This window comes from Lutjanus erythropterus, chromosome 3, assembly GCF_056507025.1.
Source record: "Lutjanus erythropterus isolate fLutEry1 chromosome 3, fLutEry1.hap2, whole genome shotgun sequence".
In the NCBI taxonomy this organism is placed as follows: domain Eukaryota; kingdom Metazoa; phylum Chordata; class Actinopteri; order Lutjaniformes; family Lutjanidae; genus Lutjanus; species Lutjanus erythropterus.
In genome coordinates this window covers 28,029,660-28,048,308 of record NC_139319.1, presented here as the reverse complement: position 1 = coordinate 28,048,308, position 18,649 = coordinate 28,029,660, and the positions used below count along the sequence as shown (strand labels likewise).

General features: G+C 37.5%; 1 protein-coding gene across 1 annotated transcript; it reads right to left on the bottom strand.

Annotated features, from left to right (window-relative positions):
• Window positions 1-2,119: 2,119 nt before the first annotated feature.
• LOC146330202 (ribosomal protein S6 kinase beta-2-like) lies at window positions 2,120-18,378 on the bottom strand. The gene is made up of 17 exons (XM_084715685.1): window positions 18,145-18,378; window positions 15,501-15,522; window positions 15,237-15,291; window positions 14,961-14,998; window positions 14,746-14,860; window positions 13,541-13,609; window positions 13,258-13,405; window positions 12,961-13,018; window positions 12,668-12,768; window positions 12,072-12,162; window positions 10,936-11,026; window positions 8,907-9,014; window positions 5,712-5,774; window positions 4,318-4,395; window positions 3,946-4,053; window positions 3,686-3,798; window positions 2,120-2,311 (listed from the first exon to the last, which is right to left on the bottom strand). Exons 3-17 carry the CDS (start codon window positions 15,288-15,290, stop codon window positions 2,134-2,136), a joined length of 1,413 nt encoding a protein of 470 aa, XP_084571811.1. The 5' UTR covers window position 15,291; window positions 15,501-15,522; window positions 18,145-18,378; the 3' UTR covers window positions 2,120-2,133.
• Between the last annotated feature and the right edge of the window lie 271 nt (window positions 18,379-18,649).

Sequence of the window (18,649 nt, the reverse complement as noted above, 5' to 3'; positions counted from 1 at the left end):
GGAATCCCCAAAGTCAGCAGGATTCATCCACAGAAAAGCACAAATGTGTTTATGAAATTCTGTGACTTTCCATCCAGTACATGTCGCAATATTTCACTGGACAGGTGAAAACGCTGTTGAGACATCTCAGTCTCGAAGTGGTGAAATGGCTGACTGCGTCAGTATGAGATGCCGAGGGGAGTGACAAAGCAGCGTTGGTATTTGATGACCTGAGGTGAGAACAGCTTGATAATTCATATGGTTATTTATGTAATATTGAACACGTGATTCTTTATTCTCCAGTAAAGACAATGACAGACAGGCAAAATTTTGAAGCACTGAAGCAGATGGATGATTTAGCTAACAAATATGCAGCCGTGCTATTTACATCCATTTGTTGGATGTTTCCACCGCAGGAACTATTGCCCCATCTTTACTCCAAAGAGTACTTGCCCATCTCCGTTACCGCTAACTGTACATACATCACACATACATGCGTATATACATCACTGGATTGGAGGCAATGAGTGAATGCTGTAAAGTTCAAAGATTGTTTAAGCAAGAATTTAATATTTGTAATTCTTTTAAACCTAAATTAATTTGTAATATTTACATTAAAATCCCTGCTCATGATCATTCTGCGTCTGCTGCCTTGAAGAGCTGCCTGTGTTTTAGTGCTTTAAGACTCATGCTCAATGGTTTTTTTTTATTGTTCTGTAATAATGCAAGATGTAGTGACACCGGCCAGGATTTGGTTCAATTTACCTCAATCTGGGAATCATTTAGTCAAAGAGAAAAAAAAAAGCTAAAAGGATTTTGGCATCAAATGAACATCACAGTCTTTCTGTGATCCATCTAAGTGCTGAATTGGTGCAAAATATCTAGGATTTTAATTATTTTTAAATACTATTTGACCTAGGTTTCATGTGTAAAAATAGGTTTGTTCAGTAACCCAAAATACTGTTTTTATACAAGATTATAATTTGTTTTGTAAGAGCACCAACTTTATCAGCCTGCTTTGACTGTATATTGTAGAAATTATATGAATGTACCTGTTTAGGTGAACAAATGGGTATACTTTGACTCCTATAAAGGGGCTATTCTGAAGATTTATTTGCCCAAATTAAAAACTATAGCATATTCCTCTTCTCAAGTGCACTCTACTATGGTATGATTGGATCATTTGTACAATATGAGGACAGGATGTGTTAAAGCTTTGGCAGTAGACATGAAGACTCTGTGAAGAAATCTCAGAGAAATGACAAAAACTGATGAACGTCATCATATTTTCGGACAGAAACTATCACTAAAGATCAACTCTGACATTTGTGAATACATCATCATCTGTGCGCGATGCAGCATTTCATTCAGTAGATTTGTACGTGATACAATCCCACCCCAGCTAATCGTACTTCTTTAAGCTTGTGCAGTCAGAAGTTACTTGATAACCTGACAGCTGAAGGTCAGTCTCACGGTTCAACGTTAATGGAAAAGAATTAGGAGTTCAATCAAGTGATCCTTCATCAGTTTTCTAATTAAAACGTGAGCCTGTGATAGGTGACCTCCTTGCACAAACTCTGATTAACTAATTAAAAGCTGATGAACTAATTACATCCAACACATTTTATATTACAGCTTCTCTTTGCTGTAATTGTACAAGCATGTACATACAAAATGAAACACTGTTACCAATCAACCCGTCATTTTCCTGACCTTGACTAGTCAAAATGTATTCAACGACGTTGGTGGAGAAAAATCAACAGTTGTGTTGCCCTCTCTCTAGTCCTATTTGTAGAAAATATTGTTATACAAGTCATTGTTTCCCATATATTAGTGCCACAGTGTGAACTGTAAGTGTAGACATAAGGACGCTGTAAATTAAAGCTTTAAGCGATATAGTGACCATCTGAGACAAATGATAAAACTGAAGTTCTTCAGCCTGTCTTTACAAAGTAAAAGCATGAAAGTTCCATGTTGATCCAGTGAATCAGTGTAAAGTCATGAAGTCCTGAACAGAAAGCCCCAGGTACAACAGTGTGTGTAAAACCACTTCAAAAAGCATGATACCAGCGAAAAACAAAACACTTCAGCTCTGTATCTGTATACTATAAAAAACGTGAATCTGACCAAGGTCATGCAGCTGACTCTTCCTCCTCATCTCCGATGTCCCTTCTGCTTCTTGTTCCTCGCAGGCGTCCTGATGGGCTGACTGGCTGCTCCGTTTTCCAGTGCCACAGGAACTGGAGCTGCAGGTGGAGAGGTGGGAGAGAAAAGGTCTGGCTCTCCGTCGATGCTGGACTTGAAGGGTCCAGCGGGGGAAAATTTCAGAGGACTGAAAGAAACAGAAGCAAAGCAATACCAAATATAAGATGGCTGAAAGAGGATAAATAAAAATATTTACTATTTTTCTTCATCTTTTAAATCTTTCAGAGACCTCCAGTTATTGTGATTTGGTAAGAAATGTGTACTTGACTATCAGTATTCTTCCAGATGTGGAAGTAGTGAATCACATTTACTCTTATTACTGTAACAAAAACATTTTTGCGTACATGTATTTTTTAAAATAGGACATTTTACTTTTACTTAAGTACAGTTCAAGATGTATAGGATAGGAACAAAGTCACATGAGAAAGTTCTGATCAACTGTATGGGAATGAAACAAAAGCAACACCGCACTCAGCCGACACTCTGGAAAACACATTCTACATGTGCGTTCACTGGCTGAGTGTCGGGGTGTGTGATCGCACTGGTTGGTAAAAGTAAATAAATGCACTACAATGGAGTTAAATTAAGAATGGTGTCATTATAGGTGAGGGTTATCATTATTATACCTCACCACAGTTAAAAAACAAAGGTTCCATATAATTAATTAGTTTTTGATTTTATGCACCATCTGGCATGTCGTTGTTCCACTAGTACATGGTGTATGTTGACATTTAATGCAATTTATTTTGTAGCCTAAAAGTGTTCTTTAACAGCAGCATTATAGACCATCATGGAACACCTGTCTCTTTTTTAAAAATGTAACACAATATGGTTTACTCAGAGTACACTATATCTTAATACATTTTTAATCAAGCACTTTTACTTGAGTAAAAATTCTAACAGTATTGTAGTTCTCTTTCCATCCCTGTTTTGGTCTGAGACCTATTCCGAGAGACAGTCAGTTTGCCAATTTTCCACACAATATTGTCATTACTTTGCTATTGTGAAAACAAAATTATGGCATTAGCACTATGATTTAATATTATTTTGTTATGCATGTTTATTTCTAAAAATGTACCTGCTGTTAGGACTAGCGATGAATGATAAATGCTTGTTGATATGTGGCTTAATAGGTTTGACTTTATGATTTTGTCTGGGATTGTGTGACTTGCTGTCATTGTTTGTTTTTGTGTGGGGGTATTTATATTTGTAAAGTTCTTTGTTTTGTTGTGCTTTTGTCCTTTAAAAAATAATCGAAGAGAGGCCAGAGAAAGAGTTGAAGAAACGTCTACAGATTAAAAAAAAAGGGTGTATCCATGATGCCTTAAAATAAGTTTGGATCCCAGCAAAAGAAATACTCTTAGTAATACTAGTACTATTAATGAGAATGATTGTAATATAGCATTGCTATCATTACTGCTGTTTCTTCCTACCATCAATCAGGTGACATAAATATACTCACAAAATGTCAAGCTAAGCAAGAAGTATCTTCATGTATTACCTGATGGGTGTGCGTGGGCTGCTGTTGTGTCGACGTACAGGTCGTGTTCGAGGTTCGAATGAGAAGCCCTCCTTTAGACTCTCTAGGACCGATGGAGCCACGTAGGTGAAGCCCTGTTGGTAAATGATCATTCCTTTACAACAGTTATAAATAGGCAATGTTACCATGTTAGCACCTCTGTAAAACAAGTGTTGAAATTTTTAGTCAACTATAGTGTCTAGAGCCTTGATATAAAAAAAAGTGATGATAAAGTATCTCACAGCGAAGGCGAGCTCTGCACTATGGCTGAGTGAGGTATCGTCTGGACTGTCCACTGGTGTCTGTCTTGTAAACCTGGTGTCAAACTGGCTCACGTCCTCGTCCGACTGCTACAGAAAGACAGGGAGGCAGAGGCAACCAAACTGTTTCATTAAGATGTATTAAGGTGTGTGTAGATAAGAAGGTGTGTAAGAAAGTAACTAAAGACAGTGAGAAGTTTGTAAATATGAAAGAGATTAACAGTGGCTGGTGGCTGAGAAGAAAAGTAGTGATAAAAGAACAGAGTTTACTGAAGCACAGAATGACAAACGTAACCTTAACTAAACAGGCTATTGGTCAACATAATGGGCACAAAATGACAGCTGATAACCTACCAGCTGTGGTTTGTATGGCGGCTCCACTCTCTTGTTCAGCAGGTCGTCCCAGCTGATGTGCCTGAAGAACGGATGTTTCTGCAGTTGAACAAAAGGGCTCATTTACATATTCTTTATTGGTCTCATTTCCAGCTGGATGAACATGAGTCACTGAACACCAGGGGAACTCTGAGTTCATCTCTCTTTTGTTTACAAGCTCTAAATTATCTTATAATTCAGCAGCATTTCAATCATACCCCTCAAAAGTGAACTTTTCAATGTGCACCTGTACCTCTCTTAAAAGCAGTGTCATATCTGTCATTGTCCTCTCAATACTGTATACTTTACATCCTTTATATGGGTAAAACAGGTAAACCAGGTTAACAAGCATGTTACAATTACAGCTTGCTCCTCTCAGCTCCCACCAAGCTGAACTTGCTGAGAACCACATGTGGCTCACCTGGACACCAGACTAGAGAGCTGACAGGCTCAAGTCCAGAGAAACTGACGCAGACTTTTATGTTCAGTCACGCCTGTCGCTACACTCCAGTCACAACATTAAAACTACCTGCCTAATATTGTAATATCATGCAAGTCCCCTTTGTAACACCAAAACATCTGACTCATTGAGGCATGCCTGTCACAAGACTTCTGAAGGTGTCTTGTGGTATCTGATGTTAGCAGCAGATCCTTTACGTTGTGAGGTGGGGCCAGTATAGATTGGACATGATGTTCCCGCACAGCCCATAGACGCTCAATTGGATTGAGATCTGGGGTATTTAGAGGCCAAACCAACACCTTGTCAACACCAGCCCACCTTTTGTCCATTCTGACAGGCATCAACATGGGCACTCTGTCCGGACCATGGCTACGCAGCCCCTATACGCAGCAAGCTACTATCTACCGTGTTCTGGCACCTTTCTGTAATAACCTGCATGAACTTTTTCAACAATTTGTGCTATAGTAGCTCCTCTGTGGGATGGGACCAGATGGGCTAGCCTTCACTCCCACAAGCATAGATGAGCCTTGGGCTTCTTTGGACCACTCTGGGTAGGTACTAACCACTTCATACCATGAACAGCCCACAAGACTTGCCATTTTGGAGATGCTCTGACCTAGTCATTTAGACATCACAACGTGGGCCTTGGCAAAGTGACTCAGTTTTTCTGCTGTGTGTTGTAACTGATCAGCATGGCACAGTTTTGCCTGCCTGATTATGTTAATTGTGATGCAGCCATGCCTGGTGGAATCAAACGGGTACCCATACATATTTATGCACCTCTTCATACTGTGCATATCTATAATGTATAGAGTGTATTCATGTCATACCTCCAGCTACTTATTTGAAATATAATGTCTTACATATACACACAGTACTCCACCACTGAAAAGCTAAAGCTATTGCAGTTAGTCACCTGGATATCAGCACAGTCTGCTTTACTGGAGCCAAGTCTTTGAGCTGGATTCTTCTTCAACAGCTAGAAAAAAAGGATAGAGAGGTCAATATAAAGATTCATCTTTGTGTGCTATAGTACTCAAGTTTTAAAATAATCAATGAAATAATTTTCATAATATTGTTTATTGTTTTTAGATACTTTCATTAGATTGGAGAAGATAGATTAATTAATCTATTTCATATGGAAGGCCTACAATTTCCATGTTGATTATAACAATATTTATAAAAATAATGGTAACGTATTAAACCGAATATTGGCAAACACATCTATCATTCTGTAAGCATCATCTATTCAGCTGCAAAGAAAAGCCTGTGACCTAATAATATTAATATTTTGCTGGATTATGCGAAATGAAAAATAAACTCTTAAATGGAGTTTGCCATGTCTGAGGATTACTTTGTGATGACTTAAAACTTCATGCATGTTTTCTATTTAATTATCTGTAAGCAGTTTTTATGTCATTTCCGATGAAGATGTAAATGTGGAGGTCGAAAGTTCATTTTTAACTTTGGAAACAACAGTTGCCAAAACAATCTCAATACAAGGTCCATTTATAGTCGTTCTGGAGTTTTTGATTGTACGTCTGATAGCATGGACCCCGTAATAAGATGTTTTTTGTTAAGTCATGTAAACGTCTTATGACCTAATTAGTTTTACTCTTGATGCAAACATGAGTTCAAAATCCCCAAATGAAGCTCACAGCTGTGCTGCCAATAGCATCCAAACTGACAAAAGTCATTTCAACCAACTGATCTAAATCTTTAGAAAATGCTGAACTACAGAACATGAGGCTACACAAGGTTTGCCCCCATTTCAGCTTTGCTTCAAAGGAGATTACACTGCTATGAATATCAGAGGATCCCATTTCTTGAAATTCACCAAAAACAAGTCGCGGTGACCTTTAGCACACTCATATTATATAACACAACTGACAGAACATTCATAATTCTCATAATACTTAGCCTCAATCCTTTGTTTTGTTTTGTGGTCATAGACTACCACAGCATGGTAAAATGAGAACGAACACATTTTAAGTTCCACAAAGGAGAAACTCTTTAATGGTGGTTATGAAGAAGAAAATGCGTGTCAAAACACTGCCAGAGTGGTTTCATTAAGGACAGGAGACTGGAAAATGATGATAAATGATACATGAAGGCAAATAGATGAAATGCTTTTATTCATTTTTTTCCATTAGTGGTTTGAGCACCTCATACTTTTTAATTGTGAGAAAATTTGTGCATCAGGCCACTTTGCAGAGTCAGAGAGGATCATCTGACGATAAAAAATGACTATAACAAAAAGATTATTTCCATCAGACAAACAGGACCCACTGCACTGCTCTGAATATTGTCTGTGGATGATAAAACAATGTAGAAAATGTTTCTGCTGCCAATTGTGTGAAATCTCTGTCTGCATGAAGGCCTGTAGTTCAATTTAGAACATGGGGTAGCAGCGGAGACAAAATGCTGTCTTACAGCCTAAATGAGTATTAGAACAACAAACGCAATAAAAAAAAAAAAAAAGATCAGACTTAGAAAATGGATCAGAAAAAGCAGGTTTAAAAAACTCTGGTTCTAATCCTGAAGTCTGAGTTGACAGAACCTGAGATAAGAAACTCAGAGTTTTCCACTCTAGCTGATCAGCTTATCAAGATTAGTTCAGTCAACTCTGAGTATGTTAACTCTGAGCTAAGCACATGCATGAAAGCCATCATCAATAGAGCGCCGATATTATGATTCACCATGGCAACAGGCAAATAAAAGGCAGAGCCTCCATTTTAAACCAGTGTTCGTACAAATATTATGTCTGCCAATGCAGACCATAATATTTATCTCAAAAAAGGAGGAGCAAGGAGTCTAGAAGTTGCCACTATTACACTTTACTCAGTGTAGTCCACTCATTCATCATAAAGCCGACATGAATCCTCTTAACGGATGATAAAGTGCTGGAATACAACTGTATTTTACATTTAATTTTTAAATATGTTTATCATATTATTATTATATACAGCATGAGGACAAAATGCACATGGCAGCAACTGAAGATGAGAATATGGATCAAACAGACATACATAATAGACAGTTTACTTATGGACTCATTGTTAAGTCATAGTATGACCCAGTAATGATGATTTTTCAGGTGTCAGGTTCAAAAGGACTAAAGTTTTAGACATCTATTTTAGTCCCACATTTAATAATCTCACCTAAAAACATTCTATATTTCAGCATGTGTAAATATTTCAATATGAAATGCTGTCAAAACACATTAAGATAATATACAGCATATATTCAAAATCTCACTTTTGACTTACATTTGGTCCAGTTTTTGAATTCTTAACGTCATTTCAGCTGCACCACATCCTCCTCACTCCTCACAAATATTCATATCATCTCCAACATGATTTAGAAATTAGTGTGACCAATCACAACATGACAAATGATTGTTCACTGATTAGTGTCTTGTGTGTCTAAATCTTCATAGAGATTTATTTTATATAAACAGTGATTAATGTACAGTAACTAAATGTGTCAGTGCAGGGGAAATGGTTGACAAGCTGACAGCTGCCTTCAGAGTCAGTGCTATAAAGAAGGACAATATATGATTTTACTCTGAGCTGAGGATGAATTCAGTGACAGTGACACAGACAGCAGTCTCTGTCCTTACATTGATGACAGACTAATTATTAAAGCAGTCATGTTTAAGTCCTCAGGTAACAAACTAATAACTAATAACTGGGATTTCAATGTTTCTAGAGTTTCTGCAAAGCTTTTATATCAACTGTATGAATGAGAAAATTAAACTCTGTGTTGGACAGCTGCTTCAGGCTCTGCAGGAGGGGAAAGGTCAGAGAAAAACTCAGGGTTTGTTGAAGAAAGCCTGTCAGCGAGCAAGTTAGGCTCACAGAGTCAGTTGTCATGGTAACCGACCCGGAGTTTAAGCTGCCTGTCTCAGTGAAAAACCCAGAGTCTCCTTCATCTCAGGTTTAATAAACTCAGAGTTTTCACTAAACCTGCTCTCTGGAACAGGATATAGAATTAATTTTCTCACTTGCCTCTCAGGGCTTCTGTAGAACCCAGCATTCAAATAAAATATGAAATATTTATCCAAAAAAAACATTTAAACATCATCTGTGTCATGTGTGTGCTACAGTACCTTCTTGATAAGGTCCCTGGCATCGATGGTTAGGTATGGGGGAAGATTGAGTTTACACTTCAAGATCTTATCAATGGTCTTCTTCCTGTTTTCAGCGGTGAAGGGAGGCTGGTGGAAAATCACAAGAAATTCTGTCACTGAAAGAGATAAAAACTACTGGTTTGTTTCATCTGTAAACAGAGATCTTTATCCACCAAGGAAGGAAAAAACAGCACCATAATAAGCCATGCTGAGTGGTAAACACATTGTTTGACAGAAGAGCACATAATGTCAAACATTTAATGGTTCCACCTTCTTCATTAGTAAATGAAAAGTCTTTGGGTTTGGACTGCTGATTGGACATCATAAGCAATCTGAAGATGTCACTTTGGGCTCTGGGAAATTGTGATGAGACTTTTTTTTTTTCACAATTTTTGACATTTTATAGACTAAACAATTAATCACATAAGCCATTATCATTGATAGATAATGACAATAGTAGTTACGCATGAGAATTACAAAATTGTACCCACTGACAACATAACACATGATGCTGTTATCATGAGTCAAAATGCAGTCCAAAAACTGTTGCAATTATTTCTTTCTCACACAAGTTTTTTTTATATATATATATCAACCTATTTAAAAAAAATTTCTTGATAGAGATACTGCATATGTCATAAAAGAAATAAACACAGCAGCTTTCCAAATTTGCATGATTGGATATGATTCTGTCTGAATCTTTCACACTTCTGTTTTCTCCATTTTTGTTGCTTCAGTTATGTTAGCTGACACTTACTCAAGTTAATAATTTTTATTCTTTCTCTTTTCTTATAGTTTCAATAAAGTAGTCGTCTTCCAGGCATACTGAAGCCTATTTAGTTCATTGATATAGTAATAAAATGATTCCTGGAGATAAATGTACAGCTATACGTATTATAAATATTACAAATATTAGAAATCTATTCTACCATTAAAGTAAAAATTAACAATTTATTGTTTGTATTGTTAATTTCAAAAATGGGTACAGTTACTAATAGAGGCCATAAGATAGGAGTAATGTCAGTCAGTCAAGTCAGTGTTACTGGTGTTATAGACAAGTCTTACGCAATCCTAACATGAGACAACTTTGTGCATTATTAAAGAGACAAACTACATGACATTGCATTGTTTACATCTCTTTTCAGCTAGCAGTTGTTCAGTAAACAACTGAAAGTTGAATTGTGATGTTCTGATAATTTTTGTAGTAATCCCAACAGCCTAATAACTCTTTACCTTACCATTTTTCTCCCTCAATAAAATACAAAGTCTGAAAGATGTCTGGTAAAAATCTCTCTCCTCAGCCTGAATATAAATAAAATAATAACTGACGGCTATAAGAAATAACATAAGGGCTGAAAAGAAGTTTTGGAAAAAACAATCAGAAGATTCAGGAGGGGAATGTGTGACATCACCCCGGCTGTTTGCAATAATAGTTTGCCTGGTTTGGTCACAAAGAGTTTTTATTTGACTTGCAGGTCAGTCTCATCTGTTGCCACAAGCTTTGGGTCCAGTCCAAAGAAATGAGATCACTGATACAAGCTGCTCAGATGAGATTCTAGTCAGGGGGAATGTTCTCACTCTGTGCAAAAAGGTGACGGGTGCAGACGTCAGGCTCTGGCAGCTACACTTTCATAATAAGAAGACCAAAATGGGGGTGAACCGGGCACCCAGTCAGACTGACTCTCTTTGGAAGTGTTTTGGGCGTGGGTAGGTAGGCAGATCTGGTGCAAGTTCTTAGCCCACAGATATCAGTTTAAAGGGAACAAAATGAAAACTACTACAGATCATCACTATCTCTTGACTGTGTGCTCATAATTAATAACTATAGACCTTTAGCATGGCAGCCATATTGGTATTAAACAGTCAAATCAACACAGGTGAGTTGTTTTGACCTGAATGGAATGGAAACTTAATTAGTGCTGTTGGTAGCACTGGTGTGTACAGTACTATATTGTGACAAAATGGCTGCTTTGAAAAAGGTCTATTCTGTCACATAGTTCTAACTTACTGATCCGGTCATCATGTCGTACATCAGGGCCCCCAGGCTCCACCAGTCTACTGCTCTGTTGTGACCCGACCTGGTCAGGATCTCCGGAGCCCTGGCACAGAAGAAGACATAAGTAGTTTTCACATATGAACTATAAAAAAAATCCTGAAATTCAGAGTGGAACACTGTCTGAATTTGCCCTTTTAGACATGTAGCACACAACAGGAGTAGGTAATGACATTTCACCTTAATATTACTACAGGAGTTAACACCAGTTTCAATTATACTCATGAGAGCGAGAAGAAAATATATATATTTGTGTGTGTACATATAATATATGCAACACTTACTTTGTACAGTACTTTTCATACGAACATCTGTAGTGCTCCACACAATAAAATATATAAAGGCTACATATGTAGACCTGTGTGTGTTATAAAAAAAAAAAAAAGAAATGCATGATGAAAAGTAAATGTCATAATGAACAACATTATGCTCATGTAACATGAACTGTAAAAATACAGTGGTATTTTGTAACTTATCAATAGACAGATGATGCAGATGTTCCACACATCATAGTTAATTAATGGCTCAGAAGCAAGGATCAGGTCTCATTTTGCCTGTTGTCTCGACTCTTCTCTCCTCATGTCCCTTCCTCACTTCCTCAAATTGGAATCAGGGTGGGAGGGACTAAGATATGAGGAGAGGAACTGAGGATACACAAACTGGGAAATGAGAAAGGCCTTTTCAGCTCACATGGCATTTGGACTAGGGAGCTGACAGGGTTAAATATGTTTACTGTCCCTGTCCAACTGATTGGGACAACTGGGTTCACACATACAGCTCCTGCAGGTTACGTCTAGATAAATGTAGAGTTGCAGTGCATGTGTGACGGGGGCTGTACACAAATGTAGAAATTTGTGAAAAAGTGTGAAGATGTGTGTGGGCAGGGTAAAATGGCTGAAACACTGCTAATAATTCAAATAAAATGATAAAAGTTGTTACAATCTCTTACATTTTGTAAGACAAGAGATACTCCTGCATCAACATCAGCATAACATATTCTTATTTCTATAGAACAGAGGTGAAAGTGCAGCAGTGTGTAGGAGTGAACTGCTGATGTGTGTTTATGTCAGACTGAGCGCAGTGTTACCCACATGTACTCTATCGTGCCACAGAAGGTGTGTGTGACAGTTCCATCGTGAATTGATTCCTTGCAGAGGCCAAAGTCAGTCAGCTTGATGTGCCCTTTAAAAAGAAAAAAAAAATCCAAAACACCACCTGTGGTTAATGTGAAATGTGTAAGTGAGAGGAAATGACGCTATCATATAAAGATCTTTCAAAAACAATGCAAAACAGGAAACAACGCAAATAACCAACACATAGTTCACATTCACCGGAACACTTGAGGACGGTTTTGGATAAAATGCAACAGGTGAAATTAAGCCTTCAAACGGGGGATATTTTTGAGGAAATCTGATCAAAATTCAAGCTGGTTCAGACCTGAAAAAAAAAATCAATTTTCCATGACAGAGTTAATGACTTTGAGGGCTACCTCTTAATTTTAATAAATCACAATTTATCAGTTTGTGCCTTCAAACCATCACAAAACTAGATATGAATTCTGAGAGCCTGAACTGTAAGCACCTCCAATCCACTCATATATTCACGGTGATTCTACATTTTCAGACATTTTTTTAGTTTGATTAAAATGTCCTATTTTGTTCACATTTATTTGCAGGTGTTGTGTTACCTTGGTGATTAAGCATGATGTTTTCAGGTTTGAGGTCTCTGTAAATGATCCCGTTAGAGTGGAGGTGACCCAGGGCCAACGTGATCTCTCCTAGATAGAAACTGCACAAAGGTATAAATAATTTGAGTCCATGACACACGAGGGGCAGACTGATCTGACCTAAACTGCAAAAGTGAGAGTAAAAAGGAATGAAACAATGTATCATTATTACATTTATGTTAAAAAAAGCTAATTTGCAGGTCATGCTGTTTTTCCAGACTGTGTACAAGCATTTACACTGTATGAGTTCTTACCAAGCAGTGTCCTCCATGAAGATGCCTTCTTTCTCCAGCTGCATGAACAGCTCCCCTCCTGGAGATAAACAACAGTAAGGTCGGTGGAGTTAGTGCTATTACAGAATGTTTCTTCCATCCATTTTTTCATTTCTTTGTTCAGCCCTCTTTTTCTCCCTCCAAACAGCCTTACAGACATAAATGCCAAAAATAAGGGATCTGATTAAAGTGTGTATATATGCATTAGTATATATACAAGTTGGTCCATGGCATCTGTCTCTGTTCCTCCCCATCCATCCCTCAGTGACTCTGTCTTACCACTCAGACACTCCAGGATGAGGTAGAGTTTTCCCCCAGTCTGGAAGGCGTAGAGCAGATCCACGATGAACGGATGTCTCACTGTCTCCAGGATCTCCCGCTCTGCTCGTGTATGTGCCGTGTCTTTAGCATTACACACTATCTTCGCCTATATACAAGTGAACAAGACAAGCAAAGCAGAGTGTTGAATGAGGCAAAGGAGGAGACAGAAAGCAAGGCAAACAGAAGGAAGGGAAGAAATAAGATGGGTAGAGTGAAGAAACTTAGGAGGAAGCAGCTGTACCTTTTTCAGAACCTTCATGGCAAATATCTTCCCCGTTTGAGCACCTTGAACCTTCCTCACCTGGAAAACCTGGAAAAGGCCATTATGTTTAATGTGATTAATAGTAACTGTTGTGGCATAATCTTTAATTATTTTGGTAGACGTAAATGATGGCCAACAGATGTACACTGACAAGTTCTGCAAGATCAAGGTAATTGTGAGGTAAGCAAATCTTTGTTTGTAATTAAAGTTAGGCTAACTTAAGTTACAGAAGCAAATAGGGCTGGATATCAAACCTTAGAAGCCACTTTTTGAACACATGCACTCGACAGATCATTTACAAAGCATTTGCACACAAAAGTGTCAATATTTTTCTTGATTAACTGTCCAAAAACTGTTAAAACTGCTATGTTTGTATCCTACTCTGTATTCTTTGTCAGTTCATTCAGTTCATTTAAAAAGTGAGCCCCACCTAAATCCTTCTTGTACAAGATGCCTCCTTTTTGTCTTCTCTCGACCTGTTAGTTATTATTCATAACATTACACTAAAGTTGTCTTGTGTAGCACACCTATTTTGATTGCTAATGTGTAATTTATTAATTTTACATAAATATTTGAATAGAAAATAAGTTTTTCGAATATAACTGTGACCAAAGCCAAATTGCAATACTACAATAGACCTCTTTATTGGATTTTAGTGTTTCTTCTATTTTATATTGATATTTTATGGAAATTCAGTGATTTTATTTCAATAATAGGCTCTGTGCCCTTTTGTCCTTTTCTCTCCCGTTTCTTTGTCTGCTCTCAATTTGGTACACATTGAGTTAAATGTGTTGTTGTTGTTTTTTTTTTTGGTTGTTGTCTTGTCTCACTTGAGTGCAAGGCACTCAAAAGGGATGCACCAAAACTGTGTATGCAGAGCATGCCACACCATCCTCTGGCCTTTGCCACCTTTAAAAAAAACCCATGTAGAAAAACCCTGGGTAAACCTATTCAACTGATATTAAACCATCACAATACATCTTAAAGCTTATTTACAATGAAAATATTACTTGATACTGTGTTCTAGGATCACTTTGTAAATTGTTAAAAATAAAAAAAGGGTGTTTTCTTTCAAGGGAAAGATGTCACTGTAAAAAGGTGTCTAATGTGTATCTTGTATGTTTACACAAGCTTGCACACCATGGTACACAATCACACACACATACATGCACACATACACAAACCTTGCCATAGGCTCCTTTTCCCAGGACAGTAAGAAGCTCAAAGCAGTCAGGTCCAACTCTCTCACTGTCTCTGTTGACACTTTCACTGGTCAACTCCACCTCCTCTGTCTGAACACTGAGATGAGCATGGCACAAAAAAGTAACAGGTTTGGTATAAATTAATTTTTGCACCATATCAGTATACTTAAAAAAAATCAATGATAAATTGAACTTACTTCTCTGGTTCAGTCACAGTGAAGTCACAGACATCATCCTACAGATGAGGCACAATAAGGCAACAAAGTTATAATAGTAAGGCAACGTGTAAAATGTCCCTTAAAAACTGAATGTTAATAGCAGTGTACCCAAGCCCTGCCTTTATCTATGTGTGTGTATATCATAGAGAAGCATTATATGATCAAAATATGTCTAAACCACAGATTAAATGTTTCTCATTCTTGTGTATTTGATGTATAAACTGGTGGTCTCATCAGTGACTGGAGAATACAGACCTCTGTATCACTGATGTCCTCAGTCTCCAGGTCAATGTCAAACACTCCCGCCATCCTGAGACAGTGAAGGTACAAGTCAGTTTGTTGTGTTTCATTCATTAAGAAGCTCCTCAACACTTTCATCCCAATGAGGAATGTAGCATTGCTGTACAGCGATGAAACACGCATGTCTCCAGAGCAACAGACAAATGAACAGGTCTGTGACTCATTCTACGCTGAATAGCACACAGATATTACAGGAACATTACAATCAGTCATACCTACCTTGATTTGTCAGATATCAATTCTGTGAAAACAGAAAGTCCAATGTGTTATATTGTCAACACACATTTTCTAAATTGAATTGCAAGAAAATGTACTGTATCACAACATATACTCCATAAAATCATCTACTAAGCAACGGCTAGTACAGTGTGAATATAAGTACATATAGCCCTGTTTAACTCTCAGTTAATGATATGTGCATGTGAAAAGGGGCCAAGTTATCTGTGGGTAAACACCTACTCCAGGGCTAAGGATAGCACTGAGCTGAGAATATGCAGTGTGAAAAACCCTTCAAGGATTTTTAGCCATAATACTTAACCCTATGTGAGTCTATCTGAATGACAATTTCTGCCTTAAAATAATAATAAATGCACAACAAAAACCTGTGCTTATAATTTGCAGATAATGGGAAGTTTATATTATTAATTCATATAAACTAAATGATGACAGATAAATAATGGCTATAATAATGTCTGATTTTATATATTACGTAAAGGCATTCCAATTTAACTCTTAGGCAAGAATAAAATTCACTACATAATATTAAATTATCCACCTTCGCTCACTACTGCGGGTGTGCGCCTGCTACAGATTATATGAACTTCTTTTTAAAATACAAAAACAAATTATTTGTTATCTTATCAGTATGGGCCATGACAAGCAGGTAATCATTGGTTATTGATACTGGCTGAAAAGAATTCATATTGTGTATCACTATGCAATGCAGTTTAGCGTCAGCGTTTCAACATCCTGCATTCACACTGCAATTTCTCTAGTCGGTATTTGCTATCCCAGGAATATCTGTTTTATTTCATTCAATGCTGTAGTTTTATTGATTTTTAAGGTATTTCAGTTCTTGACTATCTGATGCAGGACTATGGCACAATGAATTCTGGGTAAATTTAGACCTTTTTCAAAATTCAAAAAAAAAAAAAAAAAAAACTGCATCCAACCAGTCAGCTGTTTACTCCAACAGAAATTATGTGTCTTTTAAGGGAATTCAACAGCTACAAGGACATTTTACATAGAAAGTTTAGTGAAGAGTGTAACAATACAAAAGAAAATCTGATACAAAAAAATGCAGTGACAGTAAACAGTGTTAATCCCACTGCTGTGAGGAGCATCAGAGATGTTCAAAAGATATGGTACAATGGTGCTAGAAATTATAAGCCATGTTCTCCTTTGTTGTTGGGTTCTACTGATCAGTTGGTGGCACTGATACCATGGTAACGCAGATCTGAAGCCTGAGTCAGCTCCGGGCTGTTTTCACAAGGATATTTTAGACTAGACTGTGGTGTTACACTAGTTTTAATTTTGCACATAGACTAGTCTATTGCGAGTTAGACCATTTCACAAAAATAAAGACTGACTGTAAGCCAAAAATTAAAAATAAAAAATACACACTTTACCACCAGGCTGACTCAGGCTTAAGACCCATGTTGCCATGGTAACAATCAGTGCCACCAACTGATCAGTAGCACCTGATTACATTACATGGCTCACAATTTGTGGTTTCCAAACATTGCTAGAGAGAGCAATGATTTCTTTGCATCTTGTACTATATTTTTATATCTCTTTTGAACATCTTTGATGCTCTTCTCAACAGTGGGATTAACACTGTTTACTGTCACTGACATTTTTTTGCATATCAGATTTTTTTTTTTGTATTGTTACACTTGTCACTGAACTTTCTCTGTAAAATGCCCTTGGAGCTGTTGAATTCCCTCAAAAGAGACATAATTTCTGCTTGGGTAAACAGAGCTGAGTGGCTGGATGCAGTAGGCCATTTTCTTAACTTTTAAAAAGGTCTTAATTTATCCAGAATTCATTGTGCCAAAGTTCTACTTAAGATAATCAAGAACTAAACTGCTTTGTGCAACAGATGAATTTAGACATTTCTCTTAAGTTTGACTATCAGTTATATCTAAACCATAGTCAGAGTCTATCTTTGTGAAACCAGTCCCTTGGGGAAAGGTGATTTATTTTTCTGACTTGCAATAGACTACTGAATGATGTTTTACTTGCTGATCAAACAGAATTTAGTGTTTATATTTTTTTGGAAGACCTCCAAAGATCTCTTCAAGGACCTAGTGCGTCTGAACCAGTCACCCAAGCAATGTTGAGAGGTAACAATTCAAACCGACATACTGTAGCAGTGTTAAAAGATATGCTTATGCTTAAACTTGGCCCACCCAAAAACGTTAGCCTAGCCAGTTGCCTTGGCAAAACATGGCACAGCTAGCGCTACACATTTGAGCTTAAATCAGACCTTGACAACCGTGACTGAGTCCTTATCCGAATTGTTGTTGCTTCCACTTCATCTCGTGTCGGTCAAGTTACATACGTGTCGGTATCAAATGCTTTGAGCGAGAGCTAGCTTAACTTCTAACGTTAGCATGCTGCTCTGTCAGATGACAACCGAAATATCACGAATGATGTTGACAGCAAATGTACAGCAGTGGTTTAATTAGACGGTTATCGTACACAGTTAGACTGTACTCTCGCTAGGACGCTTTTTTGTCCTGCAACCCCCCACTGTGTTAACACCGTCGAGAGCAAAGGTGAGCTAGCTAACATCACGCTGACAGCTGCTTTGACAGGTAGTGAGCCAACAAACATGCTAACGCTAATGCTAACGTTTCACCTGTGAACAGTACTTCATCCGGCTGCTCCTTATCTCAGTTAGCAGTCCAAATGCTGTAGAAGCGAGGCGGTTTTTTATACACAAACAGTTGTAGCGGTCATTGCTCTCGTTATACTTGCGTCAACTAATAATACAAGGAGTTGTTCAGGCTCCCTTCATGCTCCTCTATCCGGCATGGAAGCTCCGTGCTGTTGTTGTTGTGTCTGCTGGGTGGACCTTTAACCTTCTACGTCATCAGGGGTCCTGAAAAGAAAAACTATAATGATGACAGTGACACTACGTTTGCTACATATGCTACTGTTATTACAATAAACAGCGAAATGTAATAACAGTGACACTACTATACTACTACCACTACTACAATACTAATACTACTACTACTACTAATGATAATAATAATAATAATAATAATAATAATAATAATAATAATATACCAGTTATAATGTGCAATGTATTTGTAATTCATAATAAGTATTATTATTCATCTGATTATTAGTAGCAGTAG

Excerpts from the sequence above, each read along its gene's own strand:
- LOC146330202 (XM_084715685.1), bottom strand. The coding sequence starts at position 15,290 with ATGGCGGGAGTGTTTGACATTGACCTGGAGACTGAGGACATCAGTGAT. Across the intron at positions 12,769-12,960 it reads TTCATGGAGGACACTGCTTG|TTTCTATCTAGGAGAGATCA; the intron begins GTAAGAACTCAT and ends ACCTTTGTGCAG. Across the intron at positions 12,163-12,667 it reads CATCATGCTTAATCACCAAG|GGCACATCAAGCTGACTGAC; the intron begins GTAACACAACAC and ends TTCTTTTTAAAG.